Below are 22,072 nucleotides of genomic sequence, written 5' to 3'. Positions count from 1 at the left end.
CCTCATTTGACAGAATAACCAGAATACTTAAACAACTTAATATTTTGCCTTTGGTCATACAGTCGATGCCGTAACTAGTTAATTTGTGCTGTAATCTAGAAACAACAGAATTGCAGATTGGGAAAACAGCAGACTACTAAATAAGTTAAACTTTTATAATTATTTCCTTTACTATACATAATGGTCTTGTGTCATATTTCTTTTACAGTGTGCTTCTGTTAAGTATTGTTAATTATTTTATCTACATATTTATTTTTTCTTATTGTACTGTAAGCGGAATTTGACACATGCATGAATTGCAAAACTGAAAAGAAAATAGTGCCAGAACTTTTGCCACTTGCCAGGTTTTTTTGGTCATATCTTGGTAATTCCGTGTTGGCTCAAACGCTCCCCCAGGTAACTTTAAAATGGAAAAAAAGCTGTTTGTAGTTCTTACGCAGCTCAGTCCTGGCTTGAAAGAAGGCTAAGTTGTATTCACAAAAGTGATTTCAAGGTGGAGTAGAATTATACAAGTTAGATTTAAACTAGCTAACTGATGCTGAGTTAACAATCTAGTCAATGTAGCAGCAGCTTAGTATGAAGTAGTTAGCCACTTCTCGTGGCTGCAGAGTAGACCATAGCTTGAGGTAGAGGTGGTACCTTGACATTTCTTTAAAAATCAGGAGGAGCCACCTACTCAGCCATTACTATAATGTGAAAGGAGGACTGTGTGCCAGTCATCCAATGATTACCTGTTGCTGCTCTATTTTGAGCTGGCAAGAAGTCTTTGAAGTCTTGTCCTGCCACGGTGAGCAGCACAGACTGGAATATGGGTCTTTGCGCACCTGAAGGAGACCTTCAGGAAAGCACACCCTGGAAGTAGTACAAGAAATGTTACATAAAGGGAATATGGCAGGTGCTACTAAATGGTGATGCGTCAATAAAAACCCAGACCATTAGTCATAACTTCCCCATATTTTCTGCAACTGTTTCTTTCCCTCCTTGCCCTAGTAGTTCTCAGTCCAGTTTGAATATGTGCCTTGTGTTGGTACAAGAGGATGTCTGTCAAGTTTTTTGACTTTTTATGACTAACAGTATTCTCTATGAATTAGTATTTAAAGAAAGCTTCTAAGAGAAAAATGACACCAAACCTGATGAGAGCTTTTCAAAAGGAATTATTGCTTTGGTTACAAACACAACTTTCTGCCTTTCCCAGTTTGAAGGGAAACTCCCATGTGTACATTTGTACAGCACTTACTCATTTTCATCTGATGATACGGATCATGGTACTTTTTTACACAGATGTGACAAATAGCGTTACAGCTGCTCTTTATTTGATCTTCTAAAGAGACAAAGATGTGCAAGGATTCTGCCTGCTCCCTCTTTCCCACCGTGTCATCTGTTGTTTGGGAAAGAGTCCTAATTTGCAGCAGATACAAAACTATTTGTTGAGTTGCAGGTTTGCCAAAAATAAATGAAACCATTAATTACTACATTTTTTGAGCAGCTGTTAATGGATTGGGATAAGAAAACTGTACATTAGGCTACTGGTTAATTACAAGAACTGTAATTGTTTAATGTGGCTTTTGTGGAATGAAATTACAATACCAGAGGAGGTAAATTCAGCCAGTTTTTGAAAATTATATGTGAAAATGTGCACATACTTACACTGCAGTAAAGCTAAGGAATGCATAGCAGTTCTGCTAGGTGATTCACTTCTGCCATCACATGAACACATATTCCCAACAAAAATACTTTAAAAGAAAGTAATATTTAAACACGCCTTTTAATTCCAGTGTAAAATTGTTAAAGGTAGTAAGTTAATATCTTGTAACCCCAGAGCTAATAATGCAGGAGATTCAGATGTAACATTAAAATCCAAATGTGTTTACATCATTAGAAATTAACAACTAAGCAGTTTTATCTCCTCTTTGGAGTGCCATGAAGCAGTAACTGTACCGTTATGATTGGTGCTTAATAATATTTGCAGTTCCAGATTAAATTATGTTTGAGGACACATTGCTTTCCTCCCTTGCCATCACCCTCAGGGAAACGTTATTCCATCAGTTTGGTATTTTTCTTCTCTGGGAAGAATAAAAGATAGTGCCATTTTGGAAGAGAGCAATTTGTGATTGAGTTTTCTATACTATGGCCTTATTTTTAAGGTGCCGAAAAGATTTTCATTTTTGGGGGAGGGGGACGGGGCGATGACAGTTTGATTGTTATTTCAAAATGTAGCCAGTATGTGATGCTTTTAATTTCATGGAAATCCTCAAGCCTCAGTATTGGTTCATGGATAGATTTAAAGTATCCATTGATTAAATGAACATTAGTCACTAAGTGTCCTAAAAGAATCATATTTCAACTCCACTTCCATGAGAACGTTTGCAAAAGTAGCAGAAATTTTTGAAGAGACTGTGCTCTGTTTTGAAAATACATTTTTCCGTAGATCTGAGCAGTTTCATTGCATCTTTAATGCAAAACTAATTAAGTACAAAACCACAAGCCAAATTTCATTGTTATTGTGCTAAAATCTAATATACTTTATAATTTTGTACATAAATAAGCTGCTAAATGATACTGAAAATACCTGAATTCCAGGTACACATGAGTATGTGAACTAACAGGAAGTCAATTAGTCCTGATTTTAAAATATATATATATATAAAATAATTTCTAGAGGCTATCTGATTTTTTTTATGTACTTCTGGATCCTCCTGATATACCATCTGGATTGAATTTTCTCCTGACCAAATTGATAGCAAACTTCTCACGTTCAAGTACCTGAATTTTAGCACATGGTATGCTTGTTTCTCACACTCAACTGTATTGGACTCTCTCTCTTTTTTTGCTCGAGTTTGTGCTCCAAAGCTCAAGCTTTGCTTGTCTCAGCTTGCCTGTTAAAATGCTAATGGCATAAGGATAAAGTTAATTTGGGCTTCAGAGGTGTGAAGACCATTCCTGCTGTTTTAAGGTCTGAGCAGGAGCTATGCGCAGTAACTTGCACTGTAGTTCCACAAACTGTTTAACCTATTGTTAAGCAACATTGCAATCAAAAGAGGTCATTTTGCATTTTGTTTTTCTGTTCTTATTGTAAATTAAACTGTTCATGCAATTTTTACATTGAGTTCCTACTAAGCTTGGAGGGATCCCTGAATCTCATATACACAAAGCAGCATCCATTGACACACATTCACTAAAATTCTGAGGCATAGGCACGCTGACTTCTATCCAGACCGTGGTTTTGTGTAAGGAGAGAGAGAGTTTAGAAGAAAATTCGAGTAGTTTGTTTCAAATTATATAGAATTTCCATGTTTATTTTCTTTGTTGATATTTCGAATTTGTGATCATTTATTACAATGATACATTTCAGCCTATCTGGAAAAAACTAATGTTCAGTAACTGTCCTAGCCAAAAGGAAGAAAAGGAGTTCAGCCTCTTCACTTTTAGATTTGGGAATTTGTTTTGCCAAGGCTCCTGTTACTTTATATATATGATTTTTAGAAGTTTTAATATCACTAGTTAATAATATAGAGCAGGAGGACATAAGTGAAGTTTTTGCTCTTAAAGAATTTTGAAACTAAAAAGGACAAAAAAAAAAAAGTCAGTTTCTTTAACTTTCTCTTACCTGCTCTCCTTTGTTATTAGAAAGTCAAATTGTGCATTCACTCCTACACATGCAGACCCCTTGTACTCGATGGAGTTGCATGACAGTTACTGAGGGGAATGGGTGCAGAGTGTTAGGAAGCATAATTTGCTTAATGTTCAGTTAGCTTTAGTGATTTTTTTTTTCCCACCTCATCCCACCTTGCACGCAATTATATCTTTGTTTATCAGATTGACTGCATTATAACTGTACTGTCTTGGCCAGACAATTAGGTTGTTTGAAGAGTTGTTTCTCAAGCACAATATTAAAAATAGGGAAGCGGAAGGGACTAATGAGGAGAATGATGCTGGGGTCCAGCTGCAGAGGTGTTGTTTTCTTGGAACTGATTGGAAGGCAGTAGGTTAAGGACTGACCGTAGTGTTTGTAATATGTCAAAAAGCTTCTGGATGACTGGTCCAGATCTAGGTATGAATGACTGATTAAAAATCATTACGTTGTGCTGGCTGTTTACCTACATTAATTGAATTATCGGTCTTTTATAGTGGATCAAATTCATTCCAGTTGGCCAGTTGTTCACCTTCCCAGCACGGAGGTAAAGAGGTTGAGTGCTTCCATTCCGATAAGACATTTTCCTTGTTCCATTTCTAAGCTACTATATTAGATATTTGTGGATTTTTATAGTGTTGCTTCTTCCTCTGTACCTGTTCTAACAGTAAAGGATTTTGGCTATGGTGCTAATGTTTGAAGTAATTTAACCTAACTGTATATGAGTGTAATCCAGAACTATATAGGTAGGATGTGTTTCTTAAAGTCTTTTCAACAAAATAGATTTGTCCTAGACTGACTTTATTTAGTGAATATCATGCTTAGTAAACAAATCTGTGTCCAGAAATATCTGGAAGAAATAGTGTAGCTGAGTAAGCTATCAAGTCCTTCTGTGGAATTAGCTGTTCAAGCCCATGGTTATTGCTCAAGTCATAAAGATATTTTCCAAATCACTTCAGAGCTGGATCAGGGCCCATATCTTTTGGATATCGACAACGTCGCAAGATGAAGAAGAAATAAAAGAATGTTTTCTTTAGAATTTTTGAAACAATATTGTCCTGTAACAAGATGGTATTCCATTACTGTAACCTATTATCTAACTACATTACACACATGAGCATTACTCATTTTTATCAGGTATTGCTTGACATAAATAATGGAACTTGCTCTCAAAAATATTTGGAAATATTCTGAATATAGAATTTATATTCTGAATGAGTATATATATTAATTTCCTGTCTTGAAAATGTGAAATCATGTCATTTGTTGAAGAAAACTGTAGGTTTTAGCTATTTAATTTTTAACAGAAGTGGATTTTTTGGTTTTACTCCCTCAGTGTTCCTTGGTGACTTGTTTGTACACCAAGATATTAGTTTGGATTTGCCTTTGTGTAATTCATATACTTTTGATCAATTCCAACTCATGCCCAATTATATTACACTAAATTAACATAATTCAACAGATGTTGATATTTAAATGTTTTCTGGCATTCACATCTTGGACAGCTGTCTTAGAGCTTGGGGAAAAGGCAAACATTTAGAGTTAAATGCTGAACATATGCTTAAATTACTAATTAGAAACAAGAAAAAACAATGCATTATCCTTTCTGAGGGCAGTAGGCCTCTACCGCAGAATTTTTTTTGAGAGACTCAGTTCACAAATAATGTACGTAAGTGACTTCAGGTTGGGTGTCAAAACATATGTAGTGATTTAAGGTTTTATTTTCCATTGTGTTTGCTAAAATTATGCCAGTGTGGAGTGTGTAGATTTGTAGAGTTCAGGTAAATTTTGGACTACTTCTGTGTCTGAATGACACTTAAAAGTGCTGAAAAAGAAAACAGAAAGGAACATATTAGGATATAGTATTAGGTGATGAGATAATCTGATGGGGCTGGGGAAGACTACTCTTCTCATAATAATAGGATTGCACTAGGACTTTTAATAATACAGGTATGTCACCCTTATGTTTAAAGTTATGTTGTGAACAGATTGGCATAGAATGAAAGGAGTTTGATAGAATTGCATGGGTTTATCACATCTGTTTAAGATTTAATAAAAGGAAAATAAAGTGCATAGTGCTTGTGGTTAATGTAATGGTTTTTGCACTTCTGGAGGCAGATGAAGCAATCTGTTGTACAGATGATGTCATTCTTTAGACAAGTCTGAAGAAAAGCTTTGCTGTTTGTAAAGGATGTGGAACTGATTTCACCTGAATGGTATCTGAGAAAAGTGATACCAAGAAATATATATTCATTTTCATAAGCATTAAAAATTAATATATATGCTGCATATGCATTGTATTTCATTATTACATTGCCGGTTCTTTAGCACTGAATGAAAAGTTTCTATAAAGACTTTTAATGTATTTTGTAGACAAGACTAATTTGCAGCAGTACTGGTCTACTGCTCCTAGCCAAGGGAGAAATCCTTTCAACACTGTCAACACTCTGGTGTTGGGAGGGGTGGGGGTGGTTCTTCCTACAACCTCCAGAAAGTTAGCATGAAGGGAATATGTATGAATTTGTGAATTATTTCACATATTAAAAACAAAATCAAGCAAACTATAAAACAAGATTTTTAAGTTCCTGATTTCCAGGAATCTGTGTCCTGATACTGCATATCTATAAAAGCTGTGAAATTCTTCTAATTCACTGAGAGGGTTTGATGGAAGTAGAGGCAGACCTTACGTGCAACCTGAGCATACAATCTGTGTCCCATTATCAAAAGGTTGGTGGTTTTTTTTTTCCTGGAAAAAAGGCTCAGGTGAGGAACTGTCCACCAGGAATGCAGCTGTCACAGTAGCTTTGGTGTAGACTGTGGTGAGCATTGGGGCATTTAGTACACTGACTGCCTAGATTGCCACCAGGCACACATGCATGTGACATATTTCTGTGACAAATAACAAAATAGATTTCAGACACTGATTTAACCTAAAGTCAGGTAAATTTGTACTGAGTGAGGTTTATCTCAAATGTTCTTCTTCATAAAACATTACTGGATTGGTTTTCAAGATTGCCCTATACCATAATACTAAGAAGCGGAGTCCAAATCTTCGTTGTTAAAGCAACTGTTTTGTTCACTCTTATCTGTCTTCATCTACTCCCCAGAAACGTTGACCTCAAAGTAGTGTCCTGTGCATCTCCTGGAAGTGCACAAGCACTATGCATATTTTAGAGAGTGAAAGAATGTAGCTACCTTCTTCAGAATGGAGCCGTCCCTCTCTAATTGTCCACGGGGCACATATGTTAGAGCATATGTTACTCTTCTCTGGGCGTTCAGATGGAGACCAGAAGTTGTGTCCATGTTTTGGCTAAGCTGTGTGCTACAAGAGAAAGAAGAAATCTTTCCTTATAAAATTTCTTAGCCTTTGGTTTTGATATATTTTTTCCTCAAAAACAAATGTGCCTTGCATATTTCAGTGTAATAGTATAAAATCATCATGCGTCTTTGTGGTTATATTGAGATACATGCCAGAGGGAAAGATTAGAAGTGTTGGTTTTACCTAGATAATACAGAATAGTCTTCCCAAATTTACAACACCAATTGCCTAGTAAGTCCATAATTCTGGAGACTCAGTCAAATGAAAGCGTAGAATTTTCTGTTCGTCTTATCTAATTAGCTAATAGTGTCACTGGACATTTAGAAATACATATATAACAGGTTTTTAATGGTGTTTACCTCTAAACTGATCATAAACTCTTCCATTGACTCGGATGCTCTTGAAGCCATTGTCTGCCATTTGTGGAGATTGAGGAAGGTACCGTAAGTTAAAGTTCATCCAAGCTCTTATTTAAGCAGTGCTAATGGATGCACTTCCATTGGCCACCAGATACAGCAGTGACTGCATTTTAAGCCACATAAGAAATGAGATAATCTGTACTACAGGTCCATTCTGTGTAAAGATATGAGAACCATTTCTGTGATAATTTTGTGTAAAAGGTACTTAAATAATGGGAGGTTTGCTCAGATTATTCTTTGATTTTATAAAGTTGAGCTGTTCCACACATCCCATTTCTTTTAATCATTTTGTTGGCTTGCTTCTCTGTTACGCAATTGTGAGTTCTGTTTTTTCATTTTTAACTGCTGCTGTGAACATTGGTTCACGCACTCCCTATTCAATTTCAGTTTATAAGAAATTGTCCAGTCATTTCAAACTTAAAGTGAGTCGTGATCCTCACTGCATTCTCTCTTCAATCATATCCATATTCATATCTATATTTTAAGACTGAGGACTGACAGTGTCAATTAGATTTCCCCTTCAAAATAATTCTCTCAAGTCCCTTCTAAAATGCAAACCAGACAACTCTTGCCTTATTCTAATCTCTTGTGAAAGAAGTTCACTTACAAACTTTTATCAAGCCTCTACATTAGCTGAAGCACTCAGCGGTGATAAACTTGCAGAGTTCTACAGCCATCTGCAGGAATGCATTGATACTGTGGCAGAATGGTGTGTCACTATTTACTGTGGATTTGTTCCTCAGGTGAGAGAGATGTTAATTGGAATATAATGGGTAGGCAAGTATTGATCGTTACAGATTCATCTAATTGTGATGTAGAAATCAGCCTTCTTGAAAACATTGTTGCATCATAATAGTATGCAGCATAGGATTTTTCCAAGTTAGAGTATTGATATTTAATAAATACTGTTAAACAAAAAATACACGCTCTTCCACATCTGCCTTTAGTAATCAGTACTTCTATGCATTTTTGACACAAGCAGGACATAAAACCATCACCTTCGTTACTTACAAGTAATCTTAGCAATGTCATAGTATTGTCTGGTAAATGGTTTGACAGTAAATATACTAAGGGACAAAATTAAGTTTGCCTTCAGTGATGTAACCGTCGGCACAATTACAGTGCACCAGCAGAAGCAACTGTGCTGATACCAAATAACGCATTGCAGCTTGCAAGGAAAGTGGCAGCTGCTAACAGCAGACAGACAGAGTGAAGCGATCAACAGACATGTTGTTACAATGAGACATATAAAATAAACATGTAAACATTTTAGTAAACTAGTACCTAGAGCTCCCCCACATGAGATTACAGTCTTGCTAGTTTAGGCCATTGTACTAATGCATATGAAGCTACCTTCTATATAACACTGTCTTCATTGTGTCTTTCTGAAGAGACTGTGGAACAATTACTGAATTTGAATAGGATTTTTTAATTTTGAGGAGAGGAGGGCTTGTTTTGCATTTTGGTTTGGGGTGGGGTTGTTTGGTTTTTTTAGTTTTCGGTTTTCTTACACATGGGATGATAGTGATTACAGAATCATGTAATAAACCAGAGAACTCGTGTTCAGGAGTATCTGCTGTCCTACACCTGGTTTATATTGTATTATCCTCAGTGACTTGGACCGGTGAACTAACCTCGATAGCAGCAAAGGTGGTAACTACTAGTGAAAGAGTTATGAACCACTTTGTGTGCTCAGCTGCTCAAAAGGTGGATTGCAATTAAAGCAGTGCAGCTGTAGGTTCCTCCACAGAACAGGCGTTTATTTGGGGAATGTAACCAAATGGTCCATTGACTGTAAAGGTCAGGATAGATAAAAATCTGACATAGCCTATTACAAATGTCTTGGAGAGGTGAACGTGTGTAACTGCAGAAAAGGCACTCATCAAAAATATTTGCTTATTGAGCTATGAAAATTACAGAAAAAGAGGTGGTTGTTGTGTAAGAAATATTTAGAGTTGAAAGAGAGAATTCTAGGCATGTTACCACAGTAAGGGCAATTACCTTGAAGAAAGAAATGGTAGGGAGACTGCAGCTATTTAAGAAGGAGATAACAAAATTTCTGTCTGAGTGAATGTTTGTCACAAGAATGCATAGATGCTTGTGAATTGCTTTACATGACATTGCTTCTATAAAAGTATTTGCTGTATCAAAGCTACTTTTTATTGTGTTTATTATTTATTATTTCAATAGCTTTTTTGTTGTTACTGCCTTTCCCAGTCTGTCTTCGTTTTTGAGGCTCTTATTTCCCACATAGAATGGAGAATCTAAACACAGTGAGCAAGATGAAAAATGAATAAAAATTGACAGTGGCGTTTCTAGTGCTTTTGTTTAATACGTTGAGGCATGACACAACAACAAAAAAAATTCTTGGCATGCTAGTGTAAGTTCACACCAGCCTGGCTTTTGCAGCCCTCTTATTTCCCTCTGCCACAACTTTGCCGCTGCTATGACACTTGCAGGCCTGCTCGGCCGTGGTGCAGCTGATGCCCTGTCCATGCTCATATTTTTCTTATTGACAGTGAGTGTTCTTGCCAAACGCCAGGGACCATAGTCACATCTGTTTGTCTCCCAAGCTTGTCTGAGGCTGCTTGGGAACACTTTTTATCCAGAGGGCAACTTTAACTAGACCTAATACTCCGAAAAGCCTCTATTTGTAAATGCATACAATGAGGCGACAAGTTCCTGTTGTCTTTCCTTAAAAATTATTCCATTTGACACTGCTTGCTCCAGTCCCTGTCACCAGCACGTCAAAAGCCAAGTTTTCAGGCAAGGTGGTCTTAACAATTTTTATTTTTTCCATAATAAAATGCCTAGCTTCCCTCCAGAGCACTATTTATAAATGATAGCTGGAAGCAAGCTAGGGGTAAGTAGAGAGAAGTCAGGCAAATAGCTTTCTTCCCTTCTGTAATCCGTGCTCTTCTGATTTAATGCTAAGAAACATAATGCTGAACTTAGCCTGATTGAGGGTCAGAGTTCTCCCTACTTTATAATACCCCCATTACAAGCATTTCAAAATGTACTGTGCAGCTTCAGAATAATACTTCATTTTGTCTAACCTGCCAGTTCCAGAGCAGTGATAGTTCTTGTCTGTTCCTCTTAAAAAAATAAAAAAAATAAAATAAAAGCTTTTTGTTTTGCTGTGATCTACATTGACAGTGCATATCAGATGTTAAGACCTGGCGAAAGTAAATGCCGCTTTAGAATCGAGAGTTAGCTTAATGTTTGATGTTAGTGGCCATAACACCAGGTTTGACAAAGCTTAATTGGTGCTCTAGCATATCATTATTTATTTGTGGCATACAGAATTTTCAACAACAACAAAGAAATACCCACTCTCACCTTGGCTGGCGATCGGGTTGTTGTGCTCGGCAAAGGCGAATGATTCATTTATGTTGAAGGAACAAGGCTGCCTTTCAGACGTTCATTGATTTTAAATTAAAAAGTAACTGCTATGTTCTACATGAAGGGTGACTACAATAACAAAGTAGTCCTTACTTAGTGTTATTTGTTGCAACTCCATTCCGTGCGCCTGGAGGAAAAGTGGGGGAGACCCCAGTACCATAATCTTACAGATCAATAATTTAGATATCTCAATGTAGTGTAACAGATAATCAATTCTGGCCAAAATAACTCAAATGCTGCTAGCTGTTACTGCTGTGGCTCAGGTCTTCAGGTTCAATTGCCTGACTTTATTAATTTTTATCTTTCATCCTACTTGTATTCCTGGTGACTTTCTCCCTTTTTCATTCGGAAGAGAAAATGGAGAGTTGCACACTGTTTAACATGTAATTTACCACACAACTTATTCTGCGTGTTTAATATCAATGTTATATACATCTGTCAAATATTTTTTCTCTAATAATTGTTTCCCCATACTGTACTAAAATATTAATTTTCTTTATTGTACAGTCAATTATGAAAAGCTTACACTTCTTGATGTCTTTCTAAATGTAGAACTGAAATTTATCACCGTGTTAATATACTAGTTCAACTGTGTTCAGATTCTGGATGTTAAAATAGGACGCAATTTCAACTTAGAAGAATTGCAAGGAAAACATCTGTTTTAAAACAGAATTAAATAAGTGTTGAAATAGGGGTTCACTAGGGGAAGCTAGAGTGCATTTCTGTGTGAAACAAATTTCTTGGAATATTTTACTATTTAAATAAAAGCACTGCAGTACTTGTTAATTTACTGTATTTTTTTAAAAGTATGTAGGGGATTGTACATTGTCTTTTTCAGCAAGGCCTTGTGGTCACTCTTTTACATTATTGAGCAGATCTGAGGTCTCTCAACATTATATGACCATTTGTTACTCATTTAGAAGCAGCACAGCTTTAAAAAGTTTATAAATGCAGTAAAAGATAAGTCATATATCCACACTGAAACCAGATCCCGTGAGTGACAGTGTTACTATGCTACAGTAGACTATCAGATGCAATTCTCAGCTTGTAACTTTAGCAAAATTCACTACACCACTGTAGTAAGAATCACAGTTCTGAGTAACATTTATGGAGACATATTAAAATTGTGAAGTTTAGAAATTACTGCTTTTTCCCCCTCTTCTGTTCTAGCTCTTTCCAAAAAAATGCCGGCTACATATATTCCATTCTACAGGCACTGTACTTTTACTTTAAGAAAAATAATAACTATAATTGTCCTTTAAGATTATGTTCCAAAATTCAATATTTGGAAATTCCAAATTTACCCTTTTCTGTGGTATCTGACTTCTTATAGCAATAAGATTTGCTTGTTTGCCATCCTCTGTAGCTCCACCAATTTTCTGGTCTCCAAGTGTAAGCTCGTAATTGTTTAGTGAGTATACCAGATACTGTGCTTCCGTGTTATCATTCTCACAACTTGCCAGTGAATTAGAAGATGACAAATTAATGTGCTACAAGTTTATTTCATGTACCTTTGAAGAGTTTACTGTTTCATGTTTTCTCATTCATTCTTCATCTTACCTTAAAAAAAATTGATAATACTTTTCATGTAATAAATGTTGTTCTGACAGTCAGGCATTACTAGCCAATTGATAACCTACCAACAGTATTGTGATCTCTTTAGATAATTAATCTTAGCTATTTTCCTGTCAAGAGCAACAGTGTTTTTGTTTTATGTTGAGCTAGAAAGATTGCCAGTTTTGAAAATTAAAAAGCATTCCCTTTATATTATTCATTCCAGTAACAATTTATGATGCTGCATTTAGATACTGAGCGCTTGTCAACAAACATAATTATGCTTCGATATAAACAAGATCGGTGGCTTCACTGTGCAGCTTCATCTTGGTTGAGAATGTTTTGATACAGGTTCAGATTATACAAGCTGTGTATTTATGCGGTGGTTTTCTTCCTTTGTTAATAGTTTTCTCCTATAATTACTTGCAGGCAAACCAGTGTACATTTAGGATCATTGTGCATGGGAGACATCAAACGGAGAAGGAAAGCTGCTCCCCTGCCAGGACCCACAGGTAACCAATTTCCCTGGGACAGAACACAAAACACAAGATGTTAAATCTCTAAATACAAAGTAGTAGGTCAGTGACCTGGGGAAACGCTTGATAAATTCAGTAACTTTCCATATAACTTCAGATATGTGCTATCCTTATTTATTAATAGGGATTAAGAAATAAATAGGCTCTCTTAATTCTCCCTCAAACATTTCTAATTTCTAGTCCTTTGTAGCATGGCACTTCTTTAAAGAGAATAAATCTTTTTTCATATACTGAGAATCATAGACAGTAAAGATTACTGCTTATGTCTGTTCAAGCATTACCAGGTAGAAGACATGAGGTACCTTTTTTCTGTGAGGAATGCATACGAATACTATAAAAATCCTGCAAAATAAAGATAGGATGTGAATTCTTGGGCAAACAATTGAAAATGTGGAGATAAGGCTGTGAAACACAGCTTTAAAATTAGTGCCATAGATTAAATAGGAAGCACTTGCAAGCACATTTCTGAAAGATTTTTACAGATGCGAGGTCACAACCATTGGATGCATTTTGCTGATGTCACAGCTGTGAAATGACTTTTTCAATATTTAGCAGTGATTTATAGGACTCTCATCAGTTTGTTGTATTAATTATATATGTGCATACTGGAAGGATTAGATTGTGTGTGTGTGCCTGTGTGAGGTTTTTTATGTATTGCTAATATGGAAATCTGCATTGCATGTCCTAGTCATATATCAATTACTATAGCAACATACGCAACACAGTTCTTCAAATATATTCTAAATAGATGTCTTTAGAGAAGCCTAATATTTGTATTCCAACTGAATTCCCCCTCCTGAAACTTCTTTGTTTCAAACCTCAGTGGCAGAAACAGACCAAGAATAATATTAGAAATGTTGTTAAAGCACCTTAGTGGCAGCAGTATGGAAAAAGAGAATGTATGGGTCAGCTTCTAAGACTCTGAACATATGTGAAGTGAGAAAGAAAAATACTTAATGGCTGAAGAGAGAATAATTATTTCTACAAGGTGATTTTCACTTCACAACTTGCAAGTACTGGAGGATGTCATTTTGTACTGAGAGGGTATGAAGTATCATGAAATTAATTTTATTATTCATTTTACCTTGGGCTTCCAGTGTTCAGTATTTTATTTTACTAGCTGACTCCTCTGCATAACTTTGCAAAGCCAATATTTTGATACTAAGGCAAATATATTATGTGATCATTCAATGTTATGTATCTATATAGTCACAATTTTAGAGATAGTTTTGCCCCCAAAATTTGCCTTTACATGGAGAGTGACAGAGAATAACGGTGGATAAAGGTATCATATGAGGTACCTTTTAACTAACGTGTGGTTTTTTTTCTCTTCAAGTTCAAGGTAATCTTTTCAATTTTGTTCTGGGCTGGAGGATTGAGAATTTTTTCTGTGGTCTTACAAAAGGGGAGGGGTGTTCTGCATTTTATCATTGTAAATTTTTAAGCAACTAGAAACTTTGGTAAACTTTGAGTAAACTTGTACGTATGTGTAGATAATGCATAACACTTTAAATTATTACACTTTTCTCAAAGGCTAACCTTCCCACAGCTAACTTACTGTTTATCCATCACAGGCCTTGTTTGTTTGTCTTTGTCAGTATTTCATACCATTTTATGAAAGAAACAGGGTTTCCTTTTTGGAAATTTGGATTAAAATGAAAGATCACTATTTGATTATTCTCCTTTCAGTATAGGAACAGAAGGACTCGATTTTATGTAGAAGAACTTGTAAACTTTTTTCTTGAAAGAAAGAAGGGACAAAAGTTGTGTATTTACATGAACAAAAGTTGGAAATGAAAAGAAGCATTCTGCTAATAATTGTCCATATTTAACATCGTAGTGAAACCTGAAAGGCTGTCTATAAATGAATCATTAACTGCAAATGTTTTCTTGAGCTATATGTGCTGCAAATTAGCAAAGTTTCACTTAATATGAGCCAATCCATTGAAAAAAGTATTTTCAAAATTCTCATCTGCATTTTTTGAATAGATTACATTGGTAAATTCATTCTTGTAGCACTCTGCACAGTGTTGAAAATGGTCATTTATATGTTTAGGTTCAGCAGTACTGAAGAGAATGACTGGTGATCCTAATGAAGTATTGAAATATGTTCTCTGGTTTTGAGTCTCACAAGGTAGCACCTGCTACTTTCAGGCACCTTACAAAGCCATAGACTTCTGTAGCAAGCAGTGTTATTGGTTAAACATTTATTAATTGTGACAAGAACACCCAATTTATTTCAGTACTCCAGCTTATTTACTGCTCTTTCACCTTTGTATTTTGTATTGAAAAAGTAAAATGAATATTGATAGAGTTAGATATTGATTTCTAAATTTATAGCCTGTTCTCAGCCTGGAGTCAAAGTCACATACCAATAGGTTTGTGTATATTAGTAACAAAGGATGTAGATTTACTTGTACAGCAATGAGAATCTATTGAAGCAAGAAAGTTTGAGCAGCACAGAGCATTTTATAGTTTCAAAAATGTCATTTGTAAAGGTGAAGAAAAGCTGTGTTGAAAAGCAGTGAAGAAAATGGGAGATAATATAGGTATGGATTGTTAGGAGCCGACAGTACTGAGACAGTCCTATTCTGCCTTTTTTACTAAGATAAATTTTCTGGTTCGTGGATGCTTGATGTAGCCCCATCTGTGTGTTACTGAACCTAGATAGTTAGTTTATCAACTAAAAAAAAGATACTAGTAAAAATTGTTTACTTCCTATGATTTCTTTTAAGAATTAGGTGTTGTACATTACGAATATCTACTTTTTTGCACAGCTTCTTCCATGAAACCAATATTATTTCAGTGATTCTAGTCAGATTTGGGACCAGGTCATTCTCAATGACTTTATGCCCTCCCTGACTACCTGAGTGGTAGAACTACTTCATACGACACCCTGACATATTTCATTGCAGCAATACAGTGCCCTCAAGTTTGTATAAAAACCTCTTAGACAAACTAATTCATTATCATGGAAATAGCCCTAGCAAAACTGGGTCCAGTATTGATGAAAAATAATAACAAAATAAATTTTAAAAAAAAAGAAAAAATAATTTGTATGTAAAAGACATTCTCTGCAAAGTATTGTTACTACTTGAAACACATGCATTGAGAATGTTTAGAGTAATTTCAGTCTTAGATTACCTGTTTTAAGTCTCATGTCAAACCAGTAGATGCTAGAGAATTTTAGATGCCATGTTCATACACTGATTATGCATTTACCCCAGTTCCTTTCCTATTGACTCTGTTGTCTTCTGCACAAGCTTTTTTTCTCAATCAGCTCCTGTTAAATCCCCAAGCCCTTTTAGATTCTTTTTTTTTTAATAAGAAACTTCTAAATCTTAAATGTTCGAAAACATCAAATTCTGCTTCACATGTGCAGGATGTTAGTAACTTAATTTACAGAATGTAGAAAGTTTGATTCAGAACAAAAAAAGTTGTTTTACTTGTGTGCCTTGTAAATAGCCATTTATTTCTATTTGAAAACAATTCTTTTTGCTCTGATGTTTACATACCATGGTTTACAGTTTGGAGCAGTGGTGAAAACCTGCAAAAATTAATTTTAAAAAGAGAAAGCTCTTTTTAGTTAAAACACAGAGAATGTGCGTATAAAATATGTAAATTATTGTGCATGTTATGGGCACTTTAATACTTACATTTTGCAAAAGCAAATTTCAGATGTCATTTTCTTTATCTAGTGGGCACGTCGCATGCTACACTTCAGGCAGGTACTGATTGAAATGACCAAGTTAAAAGTCTCATTTTAAAGAATGTGTTTTAATGAAAAATATGACAGATTCTTAATTACAGCAGAAATACTGAGCACTGCTATAATGCCATCATGACTCACTTTAACAAGGTAATCAAAAGGTACATGTTTTCATTCCTTTTTAAAAATTGCCAGCGGAACAGCTAAGCAAACTATTTTGCTGATGCTTAATATGTCAGTGATTAAAAATCAGACCTGAATATCTGCAGTACCAAAATGATGATTTGAAAAAGATTGTGATTACACTGTGATAACAAAGGTGGCTGAGGCTAAGTTTGTGGTGAAGGTCAACTTAGTGAGATAGTTGCAGAGAAAGGGTCGACTTTTGTGTACTTGGATGAACTGGCAGTAAATTTCCAAAACTCTAGACAAACTATTATATGCCTGCTTTCTTTTTAGCTTGATTCACTGCCTTTCTATCTACTAACTGTACAACTCCATAGACAGAAATCCCTTTTCACAGGACAATACAACATTGGCACGTGTTGTGAACACTTTCCCTTACTGCGTTGCGCCATTTCTTATCCTTAGTCTACCAAAGTCCTTTCTGGTGTACATAGCGTATCTGCTTGATTCTCCGGCCTATGGAAACTCTTTGGTTGGTTGGTTCCTGCAGCAGATTAAATTTTAGGGACTCCTTTCTGTTTCTTTTTTTCTCCTACCACATTGTCTCACTAAATCAGTTCAAAAATTAAAAGATCACAGAGTGCTATCAGTATTGGAAACTGCTGTCCCTTCAGAGCAAAAGACTTTTCATGTTGAGCTTGAGGTCATTGGTTCAGGCGGGGCCCCTTACTTATAAACATCAGAGTAACGAGGAGAGTTCACTAGCAAACTTCAGAAAAAAGATCCACAATGCAACAAGAACCAAGCTTATACTGAGAATTTGCTGGTGGATTTCTTGTGATCTAGAGAGAAGACAATATCATTCAGCCAATATAAAGTCAAGAAGAAACCTTCAGGTTGATAGAAGAAGACTGTACCTGCCTTTTCTAAATGCTGTCATCTTCTGAAATGTAAGAGGTTCAAAAATAATTCCCCAAATTACTCCGGGAGTCTTTCCTAAAGTAGCTGTTTTTTTCTGGTTGTGGAAAGGATTCAAATTGCTTCCACTGGGAGTTGGACTTGATGATCCTTATCGGTCCCTTCCAACTTGAGATATTCTGTGATTCCATGGGTTTTTTGGACTTCACTTTCAAGAATCATAAACCAGCTTAACAGAGAATATCACCAATGAGAGCATCCTTAATATATAAGAAATTTCTGCTCAAAAAAGGCTAAACCAGGCTTTTTTTTCCAAATTCCAAAGGTATGTCTCATTAGACAGTTGTACACTTTCCATGAAACTGAGAGGTGTCAGAGGGAGACTCATCCTCCAGGTCAGTTATGTGCTCTGCAAGTTCTGCTCGTTCTCCATCAGGTACCATAATAAAGTGGTTCCCCACAGAGAGGAGCTGCCCCATTTTAGGTGCAGTTCGTTAGAACCATCACCTTTTTCAGATGGGCTGCGTATATCATGCAGTTTTCCTAGAACTCATCCAATAAAAGCAGTACCTGATATTGCTGTCAGTCTGCTCTAGGTTGCTAATACCAAAGGACTTTCGTTAACCAGAGAAGATTTGGGAGTTAAAATGTGCAAGGAGGAAATACCTGTAGTTTTTCCCCAGTCAATATAACTTCGTATCCCAGCTCTCCACAACAACCTCTCAGCTGATGGTGACTAGTTTTTCTTTCTCCCGAGGGAATAGGGAGCACTGCTGCAAATAGGCCCTGCTATAGATTATGCAAAAATCACTTTTCTTAAAGGTTTGTTAGCATGTAATTTACTTTTCAAATAAGGAAGAAGGCCTATGCATAAACCTGATAGCTTTATGTAGAAGGCTTTTGCCACTTCAGGGGAATAAAAATAACTGTTTAAGATACGAGAAAATATTTTTGTAATGTGAGAATATAAAATTCATTGATCAGGTTTCCAGTCCAGGCAAGTTTGGATTTCTATTTTCTGTCTTTCTGTAAAATCTTTGCGATTGGTGGAAGAGTTTCTGATAAAAGCTGTCGTAGATACCTGTTATACTCTGGATTTCATAAAGAAAATTTTTGCTTTTGATTTCCACTACAATGAGAGAAAACTCTGATTTTTTTTTTTTGATTGTACGTGAAGTTTACCTTTCAACCTATATATTGACACTGCCAATGCTAATGTAGTAACTAAGATTTACGTTCTGATGCCTTCATTACTGATAGAGGGATTGCAGTGAGCATTGCTTGTGTAAATAAATAGGCAAATTGTTATTTAACCCATAGTAAACAATATGCAGATGTATTTGCCTAGTTTTAATGAATTAATCTTCGTTTTTAAATTAAAATAACTTGACAGGAGATAATACTCCAACCACATAGGCGCAGAATAGGCAAGAGAAGTGGAACTTCACCTCCAGTATCCTGGCAATCCATCCCAACTTGGGTTAGGGTCAGATGGAGCTACTGTAATGTGCGTAGTCCTAGTATCAGTTTAATCCTCAAACTTTCTGCTAAAATTAACAATAACCGCGCTGTCCGTTTTGAGAGTATTACTGTGATTTAAATCCTTTCCCTGTGGATTTCAGTGTAAGATTACAAGTCTTTTTGTAAAAGTCAGGGAATGCTTATCAGAAGGGAGCAATTTTGCCAGGTTTCAACGGGTTTGAGCAGAACTTTGGAATGGTCCCCAGTGAGAATGCTTCTTCCAAAATGCCATCCAGTGACAGTCTTTCTGTCGGTGTAGACAAGGCGTAAAACTGACCCCCTTTGGACCCAAGTGAAAAGACAGTCTTGGGTATTCAAGAGATTCCCCTTACAGAGGGGTAAATGAGAATCGAATAATTCCAACTCTTCCCAACCAATTTTAGTAGTAGTAAACACTGAATGGGCAAGAAGTTACACTTCACACAAAGTGTAGTCCAATAAAGCATGGAAGGAGAAGAGCACCTGCAAATCCAGTTCAAAGTGATCTGTGATACTGGATGATCAGTTGAACCTAAAGTTCAGTGTCTCAATTTTCATCAGTGTGTGGATTTACGTTTATATATTCAGGAGGGGTGAAAATGGATTTAAATCTAGGGTCTATGCTGCAGGAAAGAATGCATTTACCCATGCTGCAATTACACAACAATTCCTTGAATACCCCTTGCAATGGGGCAGTAGGAATGAAACTATGGCAGTGCAGACATTAATAAAACTCCTGTGGATGCTGGGTAAATACGGAGGTTTCCAACACCTACTGAAGTTATGGCTCTGTCCTCTCTGCTATTTTTATCTCTCTGCTAGCTAGAATAAAATAGAGTGCAAGCAGACTCACCTGAACTATAATCATTCTAAGGTTGTTCTTCAGACGCAGTCTTAGATAGCTCGGTGTGAGGGATATGTAGAAGTCTGGTATAAAAATGCAATCTCAAATATTTAGCTGAATAATATGGCATTTTCATAACTGTTTTTTTTTAGATATACAGCTATAGTATACTGAATTTTGAAAACCACTGCAGGTACTGATTTTAAAAATCACAGCATGGCTGTCAGCTGTGCTCATGATGCTGACTGCGCAATTATCCAAAACAGTTTGAAGAATATAAACATCTAGGCAGCCTGATTCCCGTTTTGCTAGTTAGAGAGAGCTGGCAAAAAAGCCAGCTACATTGGCTAAAAAATGCACTACAACAATGTGTTATTCTGATTACATTCCTTGTAAAATTGTCTTGTGTACCAGGATCAGTCCCTGCTGTTCTGAGCAGGGACTCAGAAAAGAAAAAGAATAGATGGAATACTAAATGCTTTCAGAAAACGGGGGGGAAAGTGCACTAGCTTTTAAAGTGAAGCAGCATGTATCGTTTCTCCTTCCATTGGCTGTTTATCCAATATCAATACAACACTTTAGGAGCCAAATTACTAAACAAGCTGCCAATTAGGCTTGCAGTCAGCTGGATAGATTAGTGGCTAAGAGAGGCAGATACAAGATTTTCATCTCTTGAGCCAATTACGCAAGTGAATTACCATCCACAATGCTCCTTGGAAGATTTGAGGTAGAAAGACTGACTCTGCTGTGATAGACATAAGTGAGATCCAGGGTAGGGGGTAAGGGTTAGCAGGCCATGTATTGCAAAAATTACCCAAGCAAAAAGAGATCCTTCTAGGAAAGGATTTAAAGGATTTAAGGCTGCTGGGAGCGATAGAAGAGGAAATAATAGTTGTGGTATGCTCTGCAAAGGCATTGCTGTTCTGCTCACAAGTCTTAATCATATAAAAGAAAGATGAAAGGCCAAGACTATTTTTATGTACAGTGTCATTTTCTCAGAACTGTTTAAAAACCTGTTTTCTTAACATCAAAAGTAGTTCGGTGGCCAGAGATGAAATTACTTCAATATGCCTTCATTTGTTTCTTACAACTGGGAAAAAAAGAAAAAACAAAACCCAGCATATTTTTAAATAAGGGTTATTTAAGAGATTGAACCTAGCTGTATTCTGATTTTATTCACCCCAATATAAACCAAACATGCTTGATGTTAGTCTTACCCAGCACTTGGACCATACAAATAAATATTGTCACAGTAGTGGTTTATGGGGTCACAGTTCCTTTATTATTCTGTAATAAATGATAACTTAATTGGTGAGCTTTTATGTTTTTTAGAAACATTCTGCAAATAAAATGGATCTGTCAGATCAAAACTGTGCATAGGCTCATTTGTTTCCTGCTGAAGATGTTGTACACTGGTCTAACATTGTTTCTTAAATATGAAGCAAATTTAAAACCTGAACTTTTGCAAGCTGTTCTATCCAAAAATGATTAAACAGATGTGGAGCCTGCAGCAGCATTAGACCTCTGATCTGATTTTAGCTTACAGATGGAATTAAATTAATTCATGGCAATCACTGTAAAATCAAGGGTATGGCACTGAATGCTAGTGTACCGTTTAACCAGGACGTACCTGTCTCAACAGCTGTTAAGAAAAAATTACGTACCTTTATTTTTCATTGAAACCTGCCTTTAATGCCATCATAAATATCATACCAAAGTTAAACAAATGTGATGAGTTTTTTGTTTTCCCCTTCCCAGTTTTGTCTCTTTCTACTCATAGGTTCCATATTCTGTGTATGTAAGGTCATATGCATAATACGTGTAGACCTTGAAGTGTGTCTATTCATATACACAAAGGTTTGAGGGTTGGCCTTTTTTTTTAATTTCAGTTGGCAGTATTGCAAAGAGAAGGAATATAGGTGAGGGTATTTTACAGTGCTGTCTTTTCAAGCAAGTTACTGTTCCTCAATGTTTGCTCCTCACTTGTGGAGCAGCCACTTCTACATGCAGACTACTCATCTGGTAGATGAGGAACCCAGTTGTTAGGGTTGCTAAAAATATTTTCAGTCTGTAGAACGAAAAGGCTCTGCACAGGAGATTCCTACAAATTATTA

General features: G+C 36.1%; 1 protein-coding gene across 1 annotated transcript in view; it reads left to right on the top strand.

Moving 5' to 3' along the window:
- Nucleotides 1-22,072, top strand: part of GPATCH2 (G-patch domain containing 2) — a 136,256-nt gene that overhangs the window by 107,245 nt on the left and 6,939 nt on the right. The window contains exon 9 of the mRNA XM_076334588.1: nt 12,755-12,837. Within this exon, the coding sequence (XP_076190703.1) occupies nt 12,755-12,837 (83 nt within the window). The remainder of the gene's footprint in view (nt 1-12,754; nt 12,838-22,072) is intronic.

This window comes from Aptenodytes patagonicus, chromosome 3 (genome assembly GCF_965638725.1).
Source record: "Aptenodytes patagonicus chromosome 3, bAptPat1.pri.cur, whole genome shotgun sequence".
Lineage (NCBI taxonomy): Eukaryota > Metazoa > Chordata > Aves > Sphenisciformes > Spheniscidae > Aptenodytes > Aptenodytes patagonicus.
The sequence above is the reverse complement of the archived record's forward strand: the minus strand, read 5'-3'. Positions and strand labels throughout refer to the sequence as shown.